This window comes from Orcinus orca, chromosome 5, assembly GCF_937001465.1.
Source record: "Orcinus orca chromosome 5, mOrcOrc1.1, whole genome shotgun sequence".
Classification (NCBI taxonomy): domain Eukaryota; kingdom Metazoa; phylum Chordata; class Mammalia; order Artiodactyla; family Delphinidae; genus Orcinus; species Orcinus orca.
The window spans coordinates 72,672,828-72,684,271 of NC_064563.1; the positions used below are offsets into that span (position 1 = coordinate 72,672,828).

The window sequence follows — 11,444 nt, forward strand, 5'->3', positions numbered from 1 at the left end:
ATCAACCAGGGTGAAAAAAAGTTTGAAGAACTTGCACTATTAATAAAGAAACTTCAGTACCGATAGAATAAAATTTCTGATAAAGTGAGGAGCCAGAGACACATAGTCATATGCATTCTATGTGTATAACACACACACACACACACACACACACACATACATATATATGTTCATACTTGGCCTTGGAGATCATATTATATAATAGGTTATATATAATATGAAGGCCAGAGACAATGGAGTATAGATGACATAGATTTGTGGCAGGAAGTGGATAGAGTTTCTATCTTTCATTTCTTCCTTCCTTCTTTTCTTTTTTTTTTTTTTTTTCTCCTGTGTAGTAGGAGAGAATTTCCTGTGCTGAGAATGAGAATGAGGGGGTAAGGTTGGAAGTCTGAGGAGTGTGAAATAAGAAGCAAAGTTCTATTTTACAACCAAAAAGTGGGATTTAGAAGCCAGTGGAGAATGGCGACAGTTTGGAGAAATGGCCAAGGGAAATGATGAAGGGGACTGACTAGGAACTGCTGAGTACCGTGGATCGAGAGAGCAGCTGGGATTGGATTCTCTGCATTTATGGCGGCATCCATCTTCACGAATGCCTGCTTTTCAGCAGCTGCATCAGCAACCCATACGTAGAGGCAGGAGATCTGAATGGTTGGAAGTGATCCATTGTTGGGGTTTAGATGGGCATGTGTAGCAGAGTCAAAGGGCCAGAAAGAAAGAAAGAGAATAAGTGAGGTACCGTGACATCTTGATATGAGGCCCAGAAGTAAGGGAGTAACATTCTTGAAGAAGAGGGAAAAGTTTTCCAAGAGATCATAGTGATCAGGGTGCAGGGATCAGGAAATGAGGGAGTGAGTGTAAAGAATAAAAGCTTTTGGTCAGAAGGAGGATATTTTAGATATGGAAAAGGACTGAAGCCCAAGGAGTAGATGAGAAGTGCAGTGCAAAGGAAGATGACTGTAGTTTAGGGTCAAGGACTTTGAACACTTGGTGGTCTAAAGTGTCATTTATGTGGGCCTTGAGTCCCAGAACATGACCGAAGGCGTTGTTGTGGAGGTTTACATTAACAGCAAAGAAAAACAGATCCGGGAAGGACAAAGATCTTATGATGCTAATCTCAAAGGAATCCTTGAGTAATCAGGAATTTGTGTCAATTTCTAGGCATAGAATTTGGTAATGCCACAAAGGCTCCTAGAGCAAAATGAGAAAAAGTATTCTTTCAAGGTAATAAATTTGAACTGTTTTCAGGCCTCGCACCTGGGATTTAAGTGCATCAGATAGATTTGGGTTAGAAGTAAGTTTTTGATTCTCTTGCTAGCTGTGTGGCTTGAACAAATTACATATCAACTCTGAAACTTAGTTTCCCTATCTGTAAAATGGGGATAATAATATAATCTATTTCAAAAATTTACAGTACCTTTTTCATAGAAAATATTCGATAAATGATAGTTGTCGTAGTCAAAACTAAGGGAAGAAAAAAAAAAAACTCAGACATGTTTATTGATAAAAGGCAGAACATATTCAGACTGGAAGGATGTTCTGAGTTTATCAGCAATAACAACTTCAATTATGGGCAAAGAGAAACAGAAAGAAGCCAGGAGTTGTTCCAGATCAAACTGCAGGAATATCAGGTTCTCTAACTCTTTGCTAGAACCTGTAGCGTCCTCCCCTTTCCTTCCCTTCCCCTCTCCCTCCTCCCCTCCCCTCCTTTCTTCTCTTCTCTTTTCCTTTTCTCTTGACAGGTTTAAGGGTTAACAGTTTTCTCTTTATGCAGCATAAATCTGGTTTCCTTATTTCCAATCATTTGACCTTCTTATGCCCTCTAGCAGTTTTACTTTCTCTTCTCATGACAGCTCTTCAGACATTTGGAGACAGTGACTATCTCCCTGATGGTTCACTTCTCCCACATAGTCGTCCCTGGGTCTTCAGTGTCCTTTTACAACACAGCCCAGGGCCTTGGCACTTCCAATCACCTCTTTGCCAGTGTTAGTCTGTCTCGGTTCCTACGGGCACCTCACCTCCAGGCACCGTCTGAGTTCCACAAAACTGAGTAGTATGGACTATCTGAAGTATGGACGCATTTCACGCAGTTAAAACCCACATTGATCTTTTATTAAGCTTTCTGTTTGTTTCTCATGCACCATTTTTATGGGCTTCCCCAGAAGTGCAGATGGATTTTACAACAGAAGGCAGGGTTTGCTCTTTTTCCAGGTTATATTTCATTTCGTAGATTTGCCTATCATTTACCTTTGCTGATTTTGGGGATCCTGATTCTGGCAAATTGAATGTATGTGCAGGTTTGAAGAACACTGGCTAAGGCTCGGGTGACTGACTCCTGCATCATTTAGAAGCCTGGAAATTGACTTCACAGTCAGAGGCCCTGAGGCTTGACTCAGGGTGGGAAGGTGGGAGGGAAGGGGGCTATAGACAGCAAGCAGCTTCCTCCTTAGAGAAGATGAGCTGGAGAAAAGGGGCATGCAAGCTCCAGGGTTTGTCCTAACACTGACCCTGACAACGTTTTTCTCATCAGAAGCAAAAGTATTGTTCCTTTTTGAGAAAGATTGTTTTTACTTTTCAAGTTGTACCCTTTCTAATACTTTGAATTTAAGCATTCTTTAGTTTGCAAGATAGATGTGCTAGTAAGTGGATTTCTTTTTTAATCTGCTTACCTGGGAGAAGAAAATTGGGCAATCTGTTGATCTACCAAATTCGAGAGCATTGGTCTCTAACTTATTTGGATACATTAAATACGTTGAGTGAACAATAAATTTACTTTGTAAGGAAGGGAAAACTTTTCCTCTACCCCTTAAGGTCACTGGCAGGGACTGAAAATTAATCTGACAAGATGGATTTAACAGGAGAAAAGCATACACGTTTTATTGAATTTTCACATGTCCAAGGGAGCATTCGCAAGAGAATGAAGACTTGAAGAAATGACCAGAGCCAAAAGCTTTTATACCTTTTAGACAAAGAAACAATAAATCTGTGAAAAATTGACAAGAAGAAGGTGTTTGGGCCTGAAGTACTAAATGGTGAAGAAGTAACTGGGAAGATAAGGGCGAGTTTAGCAAGGTTTGTTTATACAGATTTCTCGGCTCCAAACTCCCCATCTCTAGGGATAAGAATATCTCCCTTCCTCCTGATACAGGGAGGGAACCTTCACATAAGTTTTATGACCTGTTTCAAGGAAGAAGGACAAGGGGGGAAGGTCAGGAGAATTTTCTAATTCTGCTCTTTTCTCGAACCCCTTCAGCCTCAGATATTCAATACGCCCAGGTGCCATGTTTCAGGGTTTGTCCTGGACCCATCAACCTCCTCTGAAAACTAATTTCCACATAAGAAAGAGTCTGTAAGTAGAACTCACTGTGTGTTCAGACCAGAGAGCTTTGTCAACACTGACTGTCTTACTGCTGTAACTTCCCACCTTACAGAGGAGGAAGCTAGTAAGTGGCAGGACCAATGAGGCATGTTAGGCTTGGCTTTCAGCCCCGCATGTAATTGCCTCTCCAGGTCTTAGACCTGGTTCTTGAGTCAAGGAGAGCCTGGGAACATAGCTGTGCAATGAAAGTGTGCATCGCCTAGAAAGCCAGGTAGGAAGGAGAGTGTCTGTGTAGCCTTGCGCAAGCCAGTTCAGCTCTCTGGGCCTCTGTTCACTCATCCTTTAGACTCTATGTAGTGAAGCCCCCTTGCAGCTCTAAAAATCAAGGTTTTAGCCATGACAATAGAATGTTAATAGGAAAGAACAAAGGACAAATAGGTGAATGAAAAGAAATAGGGCTTCTTCTTTTGTGATATCTGTGTGTGTAGTCTCGGGAGCTCTCCTCTCCTGGAAATATGTAGGTAGTTCTAGGGACAAACCCTTTTGCTAAAGAACGGAACAAATTATAGGAGAGAGAAAAGTCTGCTAGAGCAGGGCAAAGGAGACAGATGCTGCCATCAGTTGCTGTATTCGCAGTGTTGGTGGGAAATGACGTGCCCATTAATCAAGCAGGGCCATGAGGCATAAGGAAAGCCATCAGCCCAGCAGGAAATGGGTTGTCTTCATAAATGCCAGATCTTTTCTGCCCTCTTCCACTCTATTTTAATTGACATGTTCAGTACTTTTTGATCTATAGCAATTAAGAGGCAGCTTCTGCCGGTGGAAGCCGGTCAGGGCTTTGAATCTGACACTGAACGAGACGGAGAGGTGCCGTGGGAGTCTGGGCTGTCAGGAGATGACAGCGGCCTGTGGCAGGACTAAGTGCTTTTCACCCAGAGGCAGCGCTGCTAGTGAGATGAGAGCAGGGTGCCTCAAGTCTGCAGACGCAGGGGAATGAGCTGGCAGAAAGAATCACATCACATCTGCCGGAGAAAGTGATCAAAAGCAACAGGACTCAGGCAACTGGCAAAAGGTGACCCTGGATACTTGTCTGCTTCGAGAGCACAGATGATCCTGAAGATTGTGAGAAGGTGAATGAATGTGCCAGGATAAGCCTCAACCCAGTTAAACGATCTCTCTGTCTGTCTCAGTTTAAAAACTCCATCCTTGCCATTTGACCGCTTGCAGATTATTAGGAAATTATGTTTTGTACAATGTCTGTAATTTTGGATTTTCAGTGTTCCAGTTTTATTCCTTGGGGAGCTCTGCCAATACTCATCTGAACACTTCTTCAAGCAAGAGACCCGACACTTGATTTTTCCTTACCTCCCATCAGTTCCGAGCCAGATGTTGAAATGAAATAAAGGAAAATCTGCTTCATTCCAAATTCAAAGTGTATATATTGCCGAAAGCCATGCCTGAGGCAGAAAAGCAGTGTATCCATTTCTACATTTTAATCTCCTGGATCATGTTTTTTTTGGCCACGTTCTTTGTTTACTGCTTCATTCAGTCTGTGACTTCGTAAAAAGAAAGGGTCAGTTTCTCATGGAGGTAATTTAGTTTTGCATTTCTTTATAATCACATGGTAACTATTTGAGATTGCACTCTCAGCAGGAAAACATTTACCGTTTTTAAATAAATATGTTTACTGCAGTTAAATCAACTTTAGCTTGTTCATCATGAAGCCTTGAAGTTTGTTAAATTTTTATTGAAACATACCTTATGTCCTAGAAAACAATTCGCTCTTCTAATGCAGATTTCTACATTGTGGAAACTGAGGCCCCCAATGATTAAAGGATCTATCCATGTTACCTAGCTCGTTGATGGCAGACAAGTCTTAGATTTCTTATCCTGACCCCACCCTTGTGCCCTTTCCCACCTGCTGTTCCACCTTCATTTTCAAGGAGAAAAATCTGTTATCCAGCGGTAAGCAATTGATTTCTATGTTCTTATTCAAAATGTGGTCTGGGAACCAGCACCATGGATCCCCCCCATCCCCGGCAGAATGTTCAAATACAAAATCCAGCCCAAACCCATGGAATCAGAATCTGCATTTTAACTCAATTCTTGGAAGAGACATGTGCACATTGAAATCTGTGATGCACTAAGCTCTCAGGTTGGACTTTGACATTTAATTGATAGATCTATTTGGTTAGGGTAGGCTCTCAGGCTTTATAGGATTGGAAAACAATATATGTGCATATGTTTTCATTTCAACTGATAAAGCTGTTGCTTATTCTTTAATTTAGCTTGTTACATGACAAAAGTTTAGCATTATAAGAAAAAAGTTTAGCATTATAGATAACTAAAGAGATGATTACTTAAAATCAAGTACAAATCTAGGGATGATCACTAATATTACTCTGACTATGGGATAAAGTAAAGCATTTAGGGCCTGTCTTAATTTGGTGTATAATAATAGGGACTGTGATGGTATAAAAAGATTTTTAGAAATAAAATGGGAAACTGGGCTATCTCCTTCCACTGAGAAGTAAGCCACCCATTACAAACTCGATCTTTTTTTTTTTAACATCTTTATCGGAGTATAATTGCTTTACAGTGTTGTGTTGATTTCTGCTGTATAACAAAGTGAATGACCTATACGTATACATATATCCCCATATCCCCTCCCTCTTGCATCTCCCTCCCACCCTCCCTATCCCACCCCTCTAGGTGGTCACAAAGCACCGAGCTGATCTCCCCATGCGATGCAGCTGAGAAAACCATAATTCAAAAAGAGTGATGTACCACAATGTTCATTGCAGACTCGATCTTAAAACATCCTTTGCAAGCATAGGTTAAAAACAGGGAACGTTTCTTGTCCTGTCTCTTATGTGTGAATTTTCATACCAGTGATAAGAGAAGGTCTGGCATCACAAATTTAAACTGTTTTATTCCTATTGTGGAATGTAGGAGCGGCGCTTACCTTTGCACACTGGATTTTGGTCCATCTCTTATTTTTCCTCCTCTTCATCCATACAGTCTCCACCTTGTCCTCTTTCCTCTCATGATTCCAGGAATTTATTAAAGTGCCTTTTTCTGTAGAACCATTTTTTGTAATATTTCACCAACAGAAATGCCTTTTAAAAAACAAAACGAAACAATCTCAGAATCTTCCCTCCTCCTTAAAACCCCCAATTTTTATAAGATTAAGTAAAAACTTCTTAATAGATCTTCATCTTTTTGAAAAATATTTATTTATTTTTTTAATTGAAATATAGTTGGTTTACAATGTTTCAGGAGTACAGAAAAGTGATTCAGTCATACACACACACATATGTATGTGTATATATATGTGTATATATGTATGTGACTTTTTCAGTTTCTTTTCCATTACATGTTATTACAAGATATTGAGTATAGTTCCCTGTGCTATACAGTAGGTCCTTGTTGTTTATCTATTTTATATACAGCAGTGTGTATCTGTTAATCCTAAATTCCCAGTTTATCCCTCCTCCACCCGTTACCCCCTTGGTAACCATAAGTCTGTTTTCTGTGTCTGTAAGTCTGTTTCTATTTTGTAAATATGTTCATTTGTATCATTTTTTTTAAGCTTCCACATATAAGTGATATCATAGGATATTTGTCTTTCTCTGAATAGGCCTACATCTTAATGTTCACCCTGATCTGGGTCTTACCCAATTCACTAACACAATATGTGATCCTTGATTGGTCCCAGATAAGAAAAAGAAAATTCCTATTCTATAAAAGATTTTAAGGGACAACTGGAGAAATTTGAATAAAGTCTGTATATCAAAAGTATCATATCAGTGTTAATTTCCTGCTTTTAATCATGGTACTCTGTTTATGTAAGATAATGTACTTCATTTTAGAAAGTTACACACTAGTGTTTAGAGGTAAAGGGGTATCACCCTGTCTGCAGCTTACTCTTAAATGGTTCAGGAAAAAAAGTATAATTCACAAACATACACACACACACAGAAAGAGTGAGAGAGACATTCACACAGATAAAGTGCAGTAAAATAATATTTAGGGAAATTAGGTGAAAGGATTTTAGGATTTCTTTGTACAGTACTATTATTGCAACTATTCTGTGAGTCTAAAATTTCAAAATGAAAAAATGAAAAAAAAATTGGACGGATGGTCATGTAGATCATCCTGTTGCTATTACAATTACATTATAAAATCTTAATCTGTAAAATATTTTCATGATTTATTTTTTAATGAAATGAAGGCTTATAAAACAATAGGCATATTATGATACAAGTTATATAAGCTATGCGTACACATATATTTTAGAATAGAAAACAGACTGAAACAATAAGCTTATAAATGTGAAGGATAGTCGTTCCTTAGCAGTGAGATTTATGGGTAATTTTAATATAGTTTTCCATTTGCTTGTCTATTTTTTCTTAGTTTATTCAAATGGCTGTTTTATTTGTTAAAATGAGAAAACAATAGAATTATTATACTTGCAAATTCTTCATTAGATTTTATTCCATCTTGTTTAGAAATTAAGATTACAAGTAACGAATTTATTTTGCATCTTAATTTGCAAAACATTAGTGCCTGTTTTAATCTTGCTGAAATCAGAAATACAATGGTTTCCCTTGTATTTAGTTTTTCTTACTTGTTGACATGGAAAAAAATTGAAAACATCTCTTGTTCTTTCTCATACTTTAACCAATAGTTTTCACCTATTTTAACACTTGAATTTTAACCGAAACTGCTAAACAAGGACAAACTGAGCCATTTGGATAAGTATATGTACACTTGTCTTGAACCCACTTGGCAAAGGTGCTAAAAAGTGCCAAGTCAGGCACAGGAGAAAATCTAAAGAAACAAAGGCCCTAGATACTGTTTCTATTGAAGGGATAAGTTTAGTTACATTTTTATTTAATGAACAATCAGGGCAGCAATATTTCTCCTCCTGCCCACCTCTGCTTCTATGGCTCAGAGCCACCTTGTCTTCTTCCAGCTGACTTTACATTTCCGAAGTTGAGAGAGAAGGCGTCTAAAGCCTTCAAACGCCATAGAAAACTTCTGCCATATTGTTCAGCAGCAAGCTTAGCAGTAATTTCTCATCTCTTCCAGAAAATAACTGTCAATCAGTTAGTAGGAAAACATTTAAAATTTAATTAAATTATTGAGGGGGCACCTTCAAGATGGCAGAGGAGTAAGACATGGAGATCACCTTCCTCCCCACAAATACATCAAAACTGCATCAACACGTGGAACAACTCCTACAGAACACCTACTGAATGCTGGCAGAAGACCTCAGACTTCCCAAAAGACACCCTCCGGCGACCTACACTCAGAGGCGGGGCCAAATCCAAAGCTGAACCCCAGGAGCTGTATGAACAAAGAAGAGAAAGGGAAATTTCTCCCAGCAGCCTCAGAAGCAGTGGATTAAATCTTCACAATCAATTTGATGTACCTGCATCTGTGGAATACCTGAATAGACAACGAATCACCCCAAAATTGAGGTGGTGGACTTTGAGAGCAACTGTAGACTTGGGGTTTGCTTTCTGCATCTAATTTGTTTCTGGTTTTATGTTTATCTTAGTTTAGTATTTAGAGCTTATTATCATTGGTAGATTTGTTTATTGATTTGGTTGCTCTCTTCCTTTTTTAATTTATATATATATATATTTTTTCTTTTTTCTCTTTTTGTGAGTGTGTATGTGTATACTTCTTTATGTGATTTTGTCTGTATAGCTTTGCTTTTGTCATTTCTCCTAGGGTTCTGACTGTCTGTCTTTATTTTTTTTTTAGTATAGTTTTTAGCACTTGTTATCATTGGTGGATTTGTTTTTTGGCTTGGTTGCTCTCTTCTTTCTTTCTCTAATTTTTTATTACTTTTCTATTTTTAATTTTTAATAATTTTAAAAATATTTTAATAACTTTATTTTATTCTTTCTTTCTTTCTTTCTTTCTTTCTTTTTTTCTTTTTTTCTCCCTGTAATTCTGAGCTGTGTGGCTAACAGGGTCTTGGTGCTCTGGACGGGTGTCAGGCCTGAGCCTCCGAGGTGTGAGAGCTGTGTTTAGGACATTGGTCCAGCAAAGACCTCCTGGCCCCACGTAATAGCAAATGGCAAAAGCTCTCCCTGAGATCCCCATCTCAATGCTAAGACCCAGCTTCACTCAATGACCAGCAAGCTACAGTGTTGGACACCCTATGCCAAACAACAAGCAAGACAGGAACACAAACCCACCCATTAGCAGAGAGGCTGCCTAAAATCATAATAAGTTCATAGGCACCCCAAAACACACCACCCAATGCAGTCCTGCCCACCAGAAAGACAAGATCCAGCCTCATTCATGAGAACACAGGCACCAGTCCCCTCCACCAGGAAGCCTACACAAACCACTGAACCAACCTTACCCACTGGGAGCAGACACCAAAAACAATGGGAACTACAAACCTGCAGAGTGCGAACCAGAGATCCCAAACACAGTAAGTTAAGCAAAATGAGAAGACAGAGAAATACATAGCAGAAGAAGGAGCAAGGTAAAACCCACCATACCAAACAAATGAAGAGGAAATAGGCAGTCTACCTGAAAAAGAATTCAGAGCAATGATAGTAACGATGATCCAAAATCTTGGAAATAGAATGGAGAAAACAAGAGACATTTCACAAGGACCTAGAAGAACTAAAGAGCAAACAAACAATGATGAACACCACAATAAATGAAATTAAAAATTCTCTAGAAGGAATCAATAGCAGAATAATTGAGGCAGAAGAATGGGTAAGTGACCTGGAAGATGAAATAGTGGAAACAACTACCACAGAGCAGAATAAAGAAAAAAGAATGAAAATATTTGAGGACAATCTCAGAGACCTCTGGGACAACACTAAACGCACCAACCATCGAATTATAGGGGTCCCAGAAGAAGAAGAGAAAATAAAGGGACTAAGAAAATATTTGAAGGATTAAAGTTGAAAACTTCCCTAATATGGGTAAGGAAATAGTCAATCAAGTCTAGGAAGCACAGAGAGTCCCATACAGGATAAATCCAAGGAGAAACACGCCAAGACACATGTTAATCAAATTATCAAAAATCAAAATCAATTATCAAATCAATTATCAAAAATTAAATACAAAGAAAAATATATTAAAAGCAGCAAGGGAAAAGCAACAATTAACATACAAGGGGAACCCCATAAGGTTAACAGCTGATCTTTCAGCAGAAACTCTGCAACCCAGAAGGGAGTGGCAGGACTTATTTAAAGTGATGAAAGGGAAAAACATACAACCAAGATTACTCTCCCCAGCAAGGATATCATTCAGATTCAATGGAGAAATTAAAACCTTTACAGACAAGCAAAAGTTAGGAGAATTCAGCACCACAAAAACCAGCTTTACAACAAATGCTAAAGGAACTTCTTTAGGCAGGAAACACAAAGAAAGAAAAGACCTACAATAACAAACCCAAACCAATTAAGAAAATGGTAATAGGAACATACATATCGATAATTACCTTAAATGTAAATGGATTAAATGCTCCAACCAAAAGACATAGACTGGCTGAATGGATACAAAAACAAGACCCGTACATATGCTGTCTACAAGAGACCCGCTTCAGACCTAGGGACACATAAAGACTGAAAGTGAGGGGATGGAAAAAGATATTCCATACAAATGCAAATCAAAAGAAAACTGGAGTAGCAATTCTCATATCAGACAAAATAGAATTTAAAATAAAGATTATTACAAGAGACAAAGAAGGACACTATATAATGATCAAGGGATCAATCCAAGAAGAAGATATAACAATTGTAAATATTTATGCACCCAACATAGGAGCACATCAATACATAAGGCAAATACTAACAGCCATAAAAGGGGAAATCGACAGTAAGACATTCATAGTAGGGGACTTTAACACCCCACTTTCACCAATGGACAGATCATCCAAAATGAAAATAAATAAGGAAACACAAGCTTTAAATGATACATTAAACGAGATGGACTTAATTGACATTTATGGGACATTCCATCCAAAAACAGGAGATCACACTTTCTTCTCAAGTGCTCATGGAACATTCTCCAGGATAGATCATATCTTGGGTCACAAATCAAGCCTTGGTAAATTTAAGAAAATTGAAATCATATCAAACAT

At 38.4% G+C, this 11,444-nt stretch overlaps 1 protein-coding gene across 1 annotated transcript in view; it reads left to right on the forward strand.

The window, feature by feature from the left end:
* Positions 1-6,015, forward strand: part of CCDC50 (coiled-coil domain containing 50) — an 82,841-nt gene extending 76,826 nt beyond the window's left edge. The window contains exon 11 of the mRNA XM_049710472.1: positions 5,115-6,015. Coding sequence (XP_049566429.1) covers positions 5,115-5,136 — 22 coding nt within the window. The 3' untranslated portion in view covers positions 5,137-6,015. The remainder of the gene's footprint in view (positions 1-5,114) is intronic.
* Positions 6,016-11,444: the final 5,429 nt, after the last annotated feature.